The sequence below is a fragment of the Colius striatus genome, chromosome 24 (assembly GCF_028858725.1).
Source record: "Colius striatus isolate bColStr4 chromosome 24, bColStr4.1.hap1, whole genome shotgun sequence".
Taxonomy (NCBI): Eukaryota; Metazoa; Chordata; class Aves; order Coliiformes; family Coliidae; genus Colius; species Colius striatus.
The window spans coordinates 3152030-3166389 of NC_084782.1; the positions used below are offsets into that span (position 1 = coordinate 3152030).

At 54.6% G+C, this 14360-nt stretch overlaps 1 protein-coding gene across 1 annotated transcript; it reads left to right on the forward strand.

Moving 5' to 3' along the window:
* Positions 1–1535: 1535 nt before the first annotated feature.
* Positions 1536–2651, forward strand: POU3F1 (POU class 3 homeobox 1). Its single transcript, XM_062014653.1, has one exon. It carries the CDS (start codon positions 1536–1538, stop codon positions 2649–2651), a length of 1116 nt encoding a protein of 371 aa, XP_061870637.1.
* The last annotated feature ends 11709 nt before the right edge of the window (positions 2652–14360 follow it).

Consider the following 14360-nt stretch of genomic DNA (forward strand, 5'->3'; position numbering starts at 1 on the left):
ACAGCAGAGAACCACCCTGCCCAAGCATCTCCTCTCTACTGGGAGAGAGAGGAGGACATCTGTGTGTGGCCATTGACATGTTACACTCGTACACATATTGATCTGATGGTTCATTGTTCACCCAAGACCTTGGCAAAGGTCACTGTCTCTGCTCCCATTTGTAAAATGCAGAGGCAAAGAGGTGAAGATTAATTTTCAGAAGTGATTAATGTTCCTGGTGCCCATCCTCATTCACTTTGGGCCTCTCACCCCAAATGAAGTCTGGAGCTGGGTTAATTAAGGTGTCCCTTGCCCCTCTCCCGGCACTGCCAGACACGGCCGTTGCTTATTGTCATTGTCTTTTCCCACAAACTCCTCCACCCTTTATCCTGTGCCAACCCTCAAACCGGCTCAGACACTTGTCTCTGAGGCTGCTTCTGAGACCCACATTTCCCATGACGCCCAAACAAGCTCAGATCCTTGTTTCTTGGCCCTCAGTGCTTCATCCTCCTGGATGTTTAAGGAAGGAGCTCCCACCTTCCCAGGGTCCAGCTGAGTTTTACCAAAAAGGCAAATTTGGGCTTTTAATGTCTGAGAAGCTCTTGAATACTACAAGGTTCCTTGGCTAAAGTCTGGTGTTTACCCTTGCACAGCAGTTGCAGGACGCCGTGTCCCCCAGGTGCCTTCCAGCAGCCCAAACCCACAGAGCAAAGGGGACAGCGACGGCTTTGGAGACCCACTCAGAGCCCCGCACGTGTGAGGCAGCAGAGCTGGCGGGGCAACCGCTGGCGCTCTCGGAGAGACTCTGCAGTGCGCCGGTTTGCAGCCTGCTGCCGGGCGGACAGCGGCGTCCGGGACCGTGCCACCGGCACCGTGCAGCCCGGGACCGTGCCACCGGCACCGTGCAAACCGGGGCCGTGCCACCGGCACCGTGCAAACCGGGGCCGTGCCACTGGCACTGTGCAACCCGGGGCCGTGCCACCGGCACTGTGCAGCCCGCTCGGGGCAGTGCCGCGGTGCCGAGCCGTGCGGTGCTGCTGGGGCGGGTCCGTGCCGTGGTGCCGTGCGGGGCCGTGCGGGGCCGGTCCGTGCCGTGGTGCCGTGGTGCCGTGCGGGGCCGGTCCGTGCCGGTCCGTCGGTGCCGCGCACGTGCCCCCGGCGCCGCGCTGAGCCCACGCGGCCGCTGGCGGCTCGGCATGAATGAACCGCGCTCAGCCAATCAGCGGCCGCCCCGCCTGCGGGCGCACGCGAGCTCCCGCCACGCCCCCTCCCCCCGCCGAGCTCCTCCGCCGGCCAATCCGCCGGCAGCCGCCTCCCGCCGCCGGCCAATAGCGACGAGGAGCGCGGGGGCGGGCGCCTCGTGCCGGCGGCGCCCTATGGCGGAGCGGCGCGGGCCGGCGGCGGCGGCGGGAGGACCAATGGGGCGCGGGGGGCGGGGCCGGCGACGGCGGCGGGCGGGCCAATGGGGCGCGGGGGGCGGGGCCGGCGCGCGGCGGCGCGGCGCCCCGGCGCGGGGCTCTAAAGCGCGGCGCGGTGCGGGGCGGCGCAGACGGGGGATGGCCGCCACGGCGCAGTACCTGCCGCGCGGCGCCGCGCTCATGCACCCCGACGGGGACCGGCTGCACCAGGGCACCACGTACCGCGAGGTGCAGAAGATGATGCACCACGAGTACCTGCAGGGCTTGGCCCCCGCCGCCGGGCACGCCGTCGGGCTGGCGCACCACCAGTGGCTGCCCAGCGCCGGCACGGATTGGGGTAGCGGCGGAGGCGGCGGCGGCGCGCACCTCCCGCCCGCCGAGCACGGCAAAGGCGGCCCGCCGGGGTCCCGGGAGGAGCTGTCCGCCGCCGCCTTCCACCACCGGCCGCACCTGGTGCATCAGCCGGCGGCGGGCGGCGCGGCGGGCGGTTGGGCGCAGGGCGGCGCGCATCACCTGCCGCCCATGTCTCCGCCGTCGGGGCAGCCGCTGCTTTACGCGCAGCCCTACGCGGGTCTCAACGGGATGCTGGGCCCGCCGGCGCCCGCGCTCCACCACGGGCTGCGCGACCCGCTGGGCGCGGAGGAGGCGGGAGCGCACGAGCTGGCGGCCTCGCCGCCGCCGCTGGGGCCGCCCGAGCCGTCGGACGAGGACGCGCCGAGCTCCGACGACTTGGAGCAGTTCGCCAAGCAGTTCAAGCAGCGGCGGATCAAGCTGGGCTTCACGCAGGCCGACGTGGGGCTGGCGCTGGGCACCCTCTACGGGAACGTCTTCTCGCAGACGACCATCTGCCGGTTCGAGGCGCTGCAGCTGAGCTTCAAGAACATGTGCAAGCTGAAGCCGCTGCTCAACAAGTGGCTGGAGGAGACGGACTCCAGCACGGGCAGCCCCACCAACCTGGACAAGATCGCGGCGCAGGGTCGGAAGCGCAAGAAGCGCACCTCCATCGAGGTGGGCGTCAAGGGCGCCCTGGAGAACCACTTCCTCAAGTGCCCCAAGCCCTCGGCGCACGAGATCACCTCCCTGGCGGACTCCCTGCAGCTGGAGAAGGAGGTGGTGCGGGTCTGGTTCTGCAACCGGCGGCAGAAGGAGAAGCGCATGACGCCGGCCGGGGTCCCACACCCGCCCATGGAGGACGTTTACGCACAGGCGGACACGTCGCCGCTGCACCACGCTCTGCCCGGCGCCGTGCAATGACTGCCCGGCCCCGCCGCCGCGGCCCCGACGGCTGCGGAACGGGCGCAGGCGGCGGGAGACGCGCTTTAATTTATTCCTCAGACTGAGCCGGCCGCGCCCGCTCCGCGCCCGCGCTGTATTTATTCGCCCGCCACGGGCGCCCTGCGCGCCGGAGCCGCCCGCGGCCGCAGCAGCAGTAGCCAAAGGTTTGCGATCTCTAATTTATTCCCTTCTTCGCGGGGGCGGCGGCGCCCCCGGCCCGGGCTCGCCCGGAGGACGCTTCGGTACCGTTTCCCGGTCCGTTTCTATTTATTTTCTAGCCGTGCGCGGAGCTCTCTCCCTCCCGTTGGTGGGTTCGGTCCGGTCCATCCCCTTGGGTTTCGGTTTTTGTTTGTATCTTTATTGCAAAACCAATGTAGACTGCGAGGGTACGTTTCTATTTATGTTATAGTAAATATTTTATTACTTACATAAACCATTTACCCAGGAACCGGTCTCGTGTCGTCTTTGCGGGCTGCGGCGCCCGGCCGGCAACGGGGCAGCAACCGGGGCTCCCTCCGGTGCTCCGCTCCCGGGGTCCCACGGCGGCTGGCGAGACCCCCGCGTCCCGCGCCTCTCCCCGTCGCCTCCCGGCCGTAGGTGGCTGCAGGACGGCCGGCGCTCCCGGTAGCCGCGTTGGCGTTCGCCTTGCCCGTTAACTGCACTTCGGCGAGAGCTCGGTTGCGCTTCTGCACTCGCATCGTGTCCCGCACACGGCGAACAGCCGCGCGTCGGGATCGGGAGAGCTGCTGGTGTGCTGCAGCTCGGTGTTTGCGCTGCTACGGGCGTTTTACTCGTCTTACCGTCACTTTTTTTTTCAGTCAGGAAACATTCTAACCGTAACTTTCTTCCCGCTTGTCACAGGAGTAATAAATGTTCCCTAGGACGGCTGAGCAGGTTCCTCCTTTCTGCTCAGACCGCGCTCGGCTTTGCTCTTGTCACCGCTTTTCACTTGAATCCTTTCACTCCCTAATCTTTTTGTCTTTATGCCGAGAGAGGCTGCAAATTTAGTTCTCTGTTCCCCGAAGAATCAGCTTGCATCTCTCCTTTAAACCTCTTCTCCTTCAGCAAACAGCGAGAGAAGTCGGGCGTTGAGGATTGTGGCTTTGCCTTTACCGAGCCTTTGATTCCAACAGTGTGTGCTGGGAGAACTTTTAGAGCATGTGCCTATTCGGAGCTCTTGCATTGCTGCAATGCTCAGTCGAAATCTGGTAGCAAGCACCAAATCCTTTCCTTTTATTTGGCAGAGAACTTTGCAATGCGCTTCAACATCTGCCACTCGCTAGTTTCCCTCCTTGACTCTTGCTACAAATTACAGGCTGTGGAAAGAAAGGGCTTAAAAGGGGTTTTCTCGTGATTATTGTTGCATCCTCTATAGGAATTTGTATCTAATTATTTTTATAGCTAGATACATTTTTACTCTATCAAATAGTAACTTAGACTTGGCATTTTAGACGTGCAAATTCTCCCTGCAGTTTGGGTTTGGGTGCATTTTGTGGCTTGGAGGGGTGTGGATTGTGCATTTGCAATAGATAGTGGTAGAAATTATTGCCTTCTCTCTTAAAATACAGCTATTCTGCATCAGCTGCTACAAAACTATTCCCTTCTCATTCAAAATTCGAGTAAAGTGGGGGTTTTTTATTTGAGATTTAAAAATAAAGTCACTGTGAGCAGTTCATTCATTAAGTTCTCTATCTGGTGCTCATAAGTGTGTAAGGAAATGGTTCACTTTGTGGTACAAACAAGCCAGGAAAGCTGCAGTTTACTATATGAATAACTTCCCTTGGCATGCAGAGCAGAACAAGAAATCTCACTTAAAGGATTCCATGTGCATTTGTCAGTTTGTTCCAGACAGCTTCCTTGTTTTCTGTAATGAGCCTGGGTTTTATTGGAATGGCAGGATTGGAGGGCTGCTGGAGACAACCTGAATACCAAAAGTTTTGCTGTATTTACTGAATATTTGACTCCATTTCTAACCAGCTTAGATGATACCAGAAGGAAAGGACTGAAGGCAATTCAAGGCTTTGGGGCAATGTATTGTGAAAGCATTTCAATTGATTTCTAACTCAGAAAAATCTGGTATTAGCTGTTCTTCTGTGTGTTTCCCACCCAGGTACCTTTCTGTTCAGTGTCTGGTAGTGCTTTAACTCTGCAGTGTTTGCTTCAGCGTCCCTGTGTGACAGCCAGGTTTTAAAGGAAGAAGAAACAAACTCAGGAAACGAACAAAAAGAGGATTGCTTTTTTTCCTTCAAGACAACAGAACTCTTGTTTGCATTGAATCATTAATTGTGCAGCTTTTCTGGCTCTTCATTCTGAACTAACCTGGCTGGCAACAGTGTTTCTATTGGTACTTAGGAAGGGAAGGGTCAGTTTTCACATTGCGTTCTCCTAATGGATGAGATGTGCTGCGAGTGCTGGGGGGAGGATGGGCACCCTTGGGTTGTTGGGTTTGTCAGATTGGATAAGGCACTGGCAGCCCCACTGCATTAGCTCTTTCATGCTGTTGAGCAGCAAAAAGAAAAGCCACTTTCTGTATCTTATTCCTGCAGTGGCGCAGCGCTCGGCCGCTCTACAGATCAAGTGCCCCAAAGGTTTGCCTCTCTTCAAAGAACTTGGGACTTTTCTTGGTCAAGGATTAAATAGCAATTACTGGAGGGAGATGGGCTTTGTCTTTCTGGGTTTTTTTTTTGGTGGTGGTTGTTTCTCACTGGAGTGAAAGTGCAAGCTCACACTCAGGGGTGTTATTACAGCAGGAGTAAAGCACACGAAGGTAGGGCTGTGATGCTGGTATGTTAAAGAGGAGATGTGCAAATAGTTATTTAGCAATGCACAAAGGAAACAGGAGAATAAGCAAAGTAGGAAACTTAGGTAAGGAAAAGGAGTTCTGCTGCTCTGCACATTGCCAATATGAGAGGGGTTTAGGTCGGGACTGATGTGAAATCCTTCCCTGTAAGCCACAGACGGAGCGAGCTGCAGGAGCTCTCTGCTGCTGGGCAGTGCCTGGCCCCAGCAGCTTCTCTGGAGAGCAGCGTTGCTCTTGTGCCTGCATTCAGGCTCTGGTTAGTCCCTTGATGGCATCAGGCTCTGCTGGCTGTGCAAGGGGCAGGTGCCCTCCCCTAGCATGACATCCCCCTCCTGCGTGACTGGCAGCGACCTGTTTGTGTTACCCACGCTGGGTCCCGCGTGCTGGTGAAGTGTGGATTCAGATCTCAGCCTGGTGAGGTGAAGGAGCAGCCCAGGGGACTCTGAAGGAGCAGCCCAGGGGTCTCTGGGCAGCTGGGCCAGGTGGCATTGGGCAAACACATTGCTGCTGTGAGCTCAGCCCTTCCCTCGTAGTTGCAGAAAGGCTGTGCTGTGCCTTCTGTGCTCTTCAGCCTGGCTGGAGCAGAGCAGCCTCCCCGTGCTCTGCAAGTACTGGGGAGGGGAGCTGCACTTCCCAAATGCTGTTGCCTTCTAACCTGGTTATCAGCACTTTGAGGACACTGCTGTTTCCTCTGAAGGCAGCCAATATTCAGCAGAGTATTGCTTGCTGGCTTTTACCTCTCATTTTTAAAGAAGGTGGATGGTTGCTGCTTCTCTTTGTGCATAGGAAAAGATCAGGGAGTTCCAGAACCCAACTTTCTTTCCAGATTTCTTGTCTTGGTTTATTCCTGCTGTCACTTGCCAGAGCAGGGAATGCTTGCTGTATGGTAGCAGCAGAAGGGAATGCTTGCTGGATGGTAGCAGCAGAAGGGAATGCTTGCTGGATGGTAGCAGCAGAAGGGATACAGCACAGCAGTTCACCTTGCACGTAATTATTGATGCCGTATTCATCTTAAAGCTTCCACCAGCATCTGCTCTCTCCTGATACTGCTGTCCCCTTAGAGCCTGATCCCAGCAAAGCACCAGCATTGCAGCCTGTGCCCTAACTAGCTGGAGCAGCAGTGGAAACACTAGAATCTCTTTTCATGTGCATTTGGAACATCAGCGTTAACACCTTTGAATCTTATCCCTGACTGTGCCCAGCCCTCGCTTTACTCGCTCTCCCACAAGGAAAGATTTCAGCACTGTCTGGTTGAGCATGTCTTTTAATTCTGGGCTCCTGTCATTTGCATATATTTTAATGTTCTATTTTAGTTTTACCCAAATGCTGCAGTTGTTTGGCTGGAGCTGGATCAGCCCCTGCAAAGCTCAGGGTTCTTATTTCACAGGTACTGGAAACAGGCTTGGGTCGAGCTCCCAGGGCAGAAGTCCACAACCAGGGAATTGCTTCTCCTTAGCTGCCTTATATTATTTCTTACAGTTGAGTTGTTTAAAATCAACACATCCGTGGCCAGCAAACTCTAAGCTGGTGCCTGTCGCCTGTTACATGTGTTCAGGACAGACACTCAGCCCGCCGTGGCTCTTGCCGGCGTGTGCTGCCCGCAGCGGGGGATGTGTGGGGACTGGCTGCCCTCCTGCTGCTCTGGAGGCAGATCAGCTCCAGACAGGAACAGGAGCAAACTGAGATGTGGTGGGGGCTGTTTTGGTTTGGTTTCCAAATGCTAAATGTCCATAAATTAAAGTGTCTGGTCTTGCTAAACTTTATATTGCTGCTCGGGGAGAGCCAGCCCAACAGACCCTCCTGAAGTGAGCAAGAATGGGATGACTCCAGTCTTACAGCAGTGAAAATGATGTGGGCTCTGATCAGCACCATCCCTCTGTTTTACATGTATGTGCATAAATAGGAAAAACACAGAAGGAGCTCGTTAAGTCTTTCATGTGAACTCCTACTGCGCTCTGCAGAGCTGATTTATGGGCATTCGGCACCTCTCCCACTTGTTATTTGTGTGTAACTGTGCATGTGCTCACACACAGCCCTCACCTGGGCACAGAAGTAGAAATAAAGCCAACTGCACTTCATCAGATGGTGTCCTTTGTGATTCATGTCAACTCTACCCATGAAAGTTCCCCCTAGTTTCAATTTGAACTAATAAGAGCAGGCTGCTGTATGTAACCTCCCATGCCGTGCATGGGAATTACAAGGTTGCAAAGGCTGTGTTAAAGCATCTGATGCTGTACAGAAGATATAATGTGCATGTTAGATCAGGCCTCATGAATATTTCATGCTCCTTGATACCATAATATTTTTAGTGTTGGTCCAGATGAGTGTTATTTCTTGTGAGCCTGGCAAAGGCGTTGGAGCTACACGGCTGCCCCGGCTCAGCCTCTGCTGAGAGCTCTTGCTGCATGTTATCCATGCCAAACCTCAAAGACATCTTTCATTGATTTTCCTCTTTACCACCTTCCTTTTGGAGCATTCTGCCCACTAACACCTATGCACCACCTCCAGCACCCACATCCTTGCAGCCCCACAGAGGACAATCTGCTTGTGATCACTTTGCCACGTTGTTATTCTTCTGAGTCTTCTTGCTTTTTAATCCCTGCAGCAGCTGCTCTACTCGGGCCCAGATGGACAGCAGTCACCACAGCCAAAGAACAGGATTGCTCTCAGAATGTCCCCAAGCTGCTTTCTCTGTCAGCAGGGTTGAAGGAAGGTGGGTGGGTAGCTGAAGCTGCTCTGCTCTCTGTTGCAGGAGCTGTACCAGGAACAGCTGAGTGCCTTGAAAGTAAATGAATGAGCAAGTGCACAACAATCCTCTTGCAGATGTTAAGTGCATATGTGCACAAGAGCTGTTAAATGCTCTGTGCAAGTGGCTGCTCCTCACTAGCAGATCCATACAAGGCATGAGAAAGCCAATGGGTGTTCTCTCCTTTCACTGCACTTTAGGTTTGTTGGGATGGTTTCTCTCCTGTGCAAGTTTATCCTGTGTTGTTTTCATTACCTGCAGCTCAGTGTGTAAATACTTCTCCTTCCCCCTGGAGGCTGCACAACTTTGAGATGATATTGGATCTTAAATCTGTAGCTGGGCCAAACTCTGGGAAATGAATTTGAGGCACATGTTTGGATCTCTTGCAGTCGTTTGCAGGATTGCTTTAAGGAGCTGGGCCATGGCATCAGATGCCTTTATGTGTTATATATATGTATAGTTTTAAATTGGAGACTTTTCAGTTATGTTTAAGGCTAACCTGGTGACAGCTTGTCTTGGGGTGTGTTTGCTCTGAATATGCTTTTAAAGTGGAAGACAAATAGATCCTCGTGGGCTGTGTGAGCCAGGGCTCTGCAGTATGCCAGTCCAGTTGGTCTGTGCACCCTGACACTTGCTTTGCATTTGCTTTCCTGTTGCTCTTTGCTCTCAGCATTTCTTTCCAGTGTAGATGGCAAAACCAAAGTGTTCAGTGATACTTTGCTGAACATCTCCAGCGTGCTGCCTCTCTAGGTCACCTCCCAGTGCTGGGTTTGAAGGGAGTGAGGGGCAGGTGGGCACAGGCGTGTGCCAGTGTCAAGGTGTTTGCCTTGTCCAGCATTGCTACTGTCCTGCTTGGACCCTCCTCAGGACACAGTGAGGGATGTCAGCCTGGCACTGTCCCCAAGCAGCCTGTGACAACTTGGCAGAGGTGGGATCCTGCAGCAGGACAGAGCCAAATGGCCCCATCTAAGACCAACTGGCCAGGCTGCTGCCACAGCATGTGGCTTAAATGTGTGGCCACAATTGTGTGCTGAGCTGCCTTTTGTCAGCTTCCTGGGAAGGAAAAGGTTGGACCTGGTAGGTAAAAGCTTCTTGTCCCAAAGCCCTCCTGGGATTCCCCACAGCTTTGAGGCACTGATGCCTGGCTGCCCAGGCAGGGGCTGGCTGTGTCCCCAGGGAGGTGCTGGGGACAGGCACAGGTCAGTGTCATTAAGAGGGAGAGTATTGAATCAATACCTGGAGTGTTTGATATTCTGCTTAGTGGAACACTTGTTATGTCTTTAATTACTATTTCTAAAAGCACCACAGGATGGAAAGCAAAAGGCAGAAATAAATAGCAAGGGGTGATCAATTGGGCATGAAACCCTTGTTATTGATCACCTTTAACCTCTGCTTAAACTAATGACAGAGCTACCATTTAACTGTCCCCAGGCACAAAGCACATCAATTCTACAAGTGCCACATAAATCACAGAGGGCTGCAGAACGTCACAGAGTGGCCCAAGGGCTGCTTGCCCAGCAGGGAGGGTGAGGGTCCCCTCCAGAGCTGCAGTGGGCACTGGCCTGTGCCATGCTTCTGGAGCACCCTCAGTTGCTTTTGTGAGGCAAGCTGCTGCTCTTTGAACACATCATTCCCACCAAACAGGCTCCCAAGAGCCCAAGCTGTGCCACAGCTCTGAGTTGCAGTGCAGGGCTGCAGCAGTGACAGTATTTCCCCTGCTTGCCTCTTTCCCCAAAGAGCTAAAAAAAGATTGATGCTATTAAAGATCCCATTGCTGCCAGTTCCTGACCTCCAGAAACCATGGCTGGGGGATGGGTAGCTGAAGCATGGTGAGTTTGCAGGAGGAAGGACAGATGGGACCTGGATGAAACAATGACCCCATAGCCAAGCAAGTGTTGGAAGCAGCAGAGTTGGGAGAGGGAGTGACAGAGGCTAGGCACAGAAAGGATCACCTTTTCCCATATGCCTTCCATTGCCTTCCTGAAACCTCAGAGCTGTGCTGGAGTTGCCCTTTCTGTTTGGCACAGGGGTGAAAACAAATCTTCTGAATGAAAAACCCACCCCAAGATGTGCAATTGGCAGCAGAGCAAAGTCAGCAGGGCCTTTCCACATCCCAACAGCAGCAGTCATTAACATTCAGCCTACAAATTATCCCTTGAAACACCAGCCTGGAGATTTGCCAGTTTGCACCACAAAACAATGTTGTCTGTTACATTTCCAAGGCTGTGTCTGACATCTGGCATCACAGAGCCATCAGCTGCACATCCTACCAGGGACAGGGTGAGGGGCTACACTCTGCCTTTGGAAGGGAGGGTTTGGTTTGTCTGTCATGAGAACAGGGTGGCTGTTCTGCCAGCTCAGCTCCCCAAAGAATTAGGAGGTGATGCTTTCCTTCATGTTCCCTGCTCTTACTTTTGCTGGAAGGAGTGGGCTTCCTTCAGCATTCAAGAAGCTGGTTTGTTTGCAGAGCTCTTCAGGGAGCATTCACACTGAGCCCTGGGTGGGGAAGCAGAGGGGATGAATCTCAGCAGTTTGGGAGGCTCTCCTTGACCTTCACTCCTTTCAGAAAGCTCTCAGCATTTCTCCTGTCTCCACAGGGACAAGGAGAGGGTCCCTTCTTGTCTGCTGTTGAATGGGCTGTCCACAGCAGGATGCTGAGCACATCCTCTGCCTTGCTGTGCACATCCCTGGGGACCCCCTCAGGAGACCCTGGATTAATACACACTTTGTGCTGCCATTGGGAGAGTTTCTACTGAGACCTTAAAAATCATTTGGGTGTCCTCATCCATCAGCTATTGGAAACATTATTGATAATACAATCATTCCTCCTCTGGTCCCTCTGTTTCCCTTTTTCTCTGCTGCAGATACTGCAATTTGTCACTCCTGTCCCTCTGAAGTGTTGGGAGATTGGAATCTGCCCAGGTACAGCACAGGAACATTTCAGATGCAGCACAGGGAGTTCTCCTGCATCTCTGGCTTCCCACACATGCAGCCAGGGCTGCAGCCTGTGCCCCCACAGCTGGGGGACAGCCTGGTAACAGCCCTGGGGAGACTGAGCAGCCTCTACATGCACTCAAGCCCTGCACTGGCTAGGCTGGGGCTCTGTGGTCTGTGCCAGCAGCATCCCCTCTGGGGTGCCACAAGTTTGGATCTCTGAAATGCCTCATCCCCTGAGCTCTGGGTGTCTCTCAGTGACCTGGATGACATGTGGGTATTCAGGTATGTCTGCTGGCCCTGGCAATAGGGCTGCCATAGAAGGAGCTGAAACCAGCAGAGGTGCAGCTGGCATTGAAGGAGGCAACTCTGAGCCCCTGTCCCAGCCTGGGTTTTGGCTGACACTGAATTGCAAACCTGCTTCCTTGTGGCTGGGCAGTGAGCTGCTGTTGGATCACTTCAGGTGGGACAGGCACAGCACCTTGCAGCCCCTGTGCACAGGTCTGCCTGCTGCAGAGCCCCCACACAGGCTGGCTGGGCAGGATTGCTGGTAAAGCCATCAGCACATTAGGAACAAAAGGGAAAGGTCTGCCCTCAGCTTATCCTACATCTAAGGCAACCAGTCTTCTCCTAAGGCTTCCCTGGAGCAAGTGAGCTCTGTGTGCTGAGAGGGCAGAGAACAGGGTCAGGCTCTGCTGTGTCCACTTTGTGTGTCCTGCCCTGGGACCAAAGGCCCCTCTGAGTCACTCCTGTTGTGCTCCCTCACTGTGAGGCTTTGTGTGGTGCTCTCACAGAATTGCTGCAGGTGAGTCCCTGCACTGGGAAAGCCTCTGGCTGGGCTGACATCCCACCTCACAGGCACTGGTGACAGATCTGAGACTGCAGATGCCTCTTTTCTCAGGTAATATCATAGAAACACAGAATCATAGAATGGGGGGGGAGGTGACTGGAAGGGACCTCTAAAGTTCATCCCCAGCCCCTGATCAAGCAGCTTCCCCTGGCTCAGGGGCACAGGAACGTGTCCAGGTGGGGTTGGGAACCTCCTGAGAAGGAGCCTCCACACCCTCCCTGGGCAGCCTGGGCCAGGGCTCCCTCCCCTCAGCACCAAGGGACTTTCTCCCTGTGTTCAAGTGGAACTGTCTGTGCTCCAGCTCATGTCCATCACCCCTTGTCCTGGCACTGAACACTAGAGAAGAAAGTGTCCCCCCATCCTCCTGACACCTACCCTTTAGGTACCTGTAAGTGTTGGTGAGGTCCCCCTGAGCTCATCCTTCTCTTCTCCAGGCTAGGACTTTGCTTCTTGTTTCCCATCAGTCTGACACTGGCAGGGGTGGCTTGGAACAGCCACTGTCCCCCTTTGCTCCTACCCTGGGGCCCAGGGCTCCCTTCAGGTGGGTACTGTGAGGCTTTGCTCCAGGTCCCAGAGAGTCCCTGGTCACTGCTGCTATAACCACTAGTGCAGCAGTGCTGCTGCTCTGAATGAAGGAATGTCATTAGGTGTCATTAATGAAGGAATGTCATTAGGTGTCATTAGCTTTACACTGCTAGTTAGCTTTCACTCTCTATGGGCTGCTAAGGTCTGGGCATCTCAGCAGTGGGTGCCATTCTGTAGAGCCCACACTGAGCCCTGCACCCCACTGCCAGGGAGGATTCACCCCACATGCCCCACAGATGGCAGATGCAATGGCTGCAGCCCCTGTGGCTGCTGCTCTGGCAGAGGGAGTGTCTCACTGCACAATACAAGCTTCTTTCCATGTCAGTCCAGAGGGGCAGAGCTCCCTCCCTGCTGACAGCAGCTGTGCTGAGAGCTTGGCATGGATTTGCATAGATGAAATGATTTCTCCTGCCATTCATTCAGGCTTTCTGTCTGCAGCTTCCCTGCTCCTCTGTGGAATCTGAGCTCCACACAGGGAGCATTCAGCTGGCCCAGAGCTCTTTGCTGTGAGTTGCTTTGCACAGATGTCCCCAAGCAATGCCATGAATTGTTGCTCTGTAGTCACTAAGCTGTTTGGGAAAACATTTCAGATAACTGTCCTACGCATTGGGGTGACTGAATTGATGGCATTTGAATGGTCAAAAAGATAGTGTGAACTGGAAACAATGCTGGCCCTGTGATGGGAGGCAGGAGAATTCCAGCTGGTATTTTCATTGTTAATGAGCAAAGGCAGGGTGCTGTGCTACCTTGGAAGGGGCTGGAGAAATGCACAAACCAGCCCCATCACTTCCCCTTCTGAACTTTTCAAATGCCAGGGAAGGAATGCTTTTCACATTGGCTTTTAGAGCTCCACAAGCCAGACACTAGACCTCAGTTGTGAAAAGGGAAAAGGGAAGGAGCTGTGGTGGTGGCTGCTCAGGTGTGTGATGGACCTTGGTCCACACCCAGCTCAGGAGTCCCTCTGCCCCTGAGTGCCAAGGTGAGGATGCCCAGAGAAGTGAGAGCAAACTCTGCAGCACCATCCCACTTTGCCCAGTCTCACACTCCTCCCTGCATGTTCCCTACTGGAGCTGAGCTCCAGGGGAGTGGGGAGAGGGGGAATGGAGGAGAAGGAGAGAGGAAGGATGGTGTGTGGTGGCAAGGTTGTGTGAGCACCTTCCTGAATGTGGCAGAGCCCATTTCCCCACAGTCTGAGCAGCCACCTCAGAAATAGCACTTTGGCCACAATCACAGAATCTCAAGGGCTGGAAGGGACCTGGAAAGCTCATCCAGTGCAACCCCCCTGCCAGAGCAGCACCACCTAGAGCAGGGCACACAGGGACTCATCCAGCTGGGTTGGAATGTCCCCAGAGAAGGAGCCTCCACAGCCCATCTGGGCAGCCCCTGCCAGTGCTCCCTCACCTCAACAGGGAACAAATTCTTCCTTGTGTTGCTTTGGAACCTCTTCTGTTGCAGCTTGTGCCCATTGCCCCTTGTCCTGTCACTGGCCATCCCTGAGCACAGCCTGGCTCCAGCCTCCTCACACCCACCCTTTACAATCATCATTCTCAAATGCACTGCACACTTCCAAAGAGGTTTCACTGCATCAGGGGATAAGTTGGTGACCATCAGGGAATAAGTCAGTCCCCAGTGTGACAAGAGGAGTCCTTTCATGGCAGGAGGAGGAAGGAGCCCACCTGCAGCCACGTGCCACATCCCCAGCACTGCCCTGAGGAGGGTGCTGGAGTCAGGAGGTTTTTGTTGCATCTGGGCTTGGCAGAGCCACTGATCCCA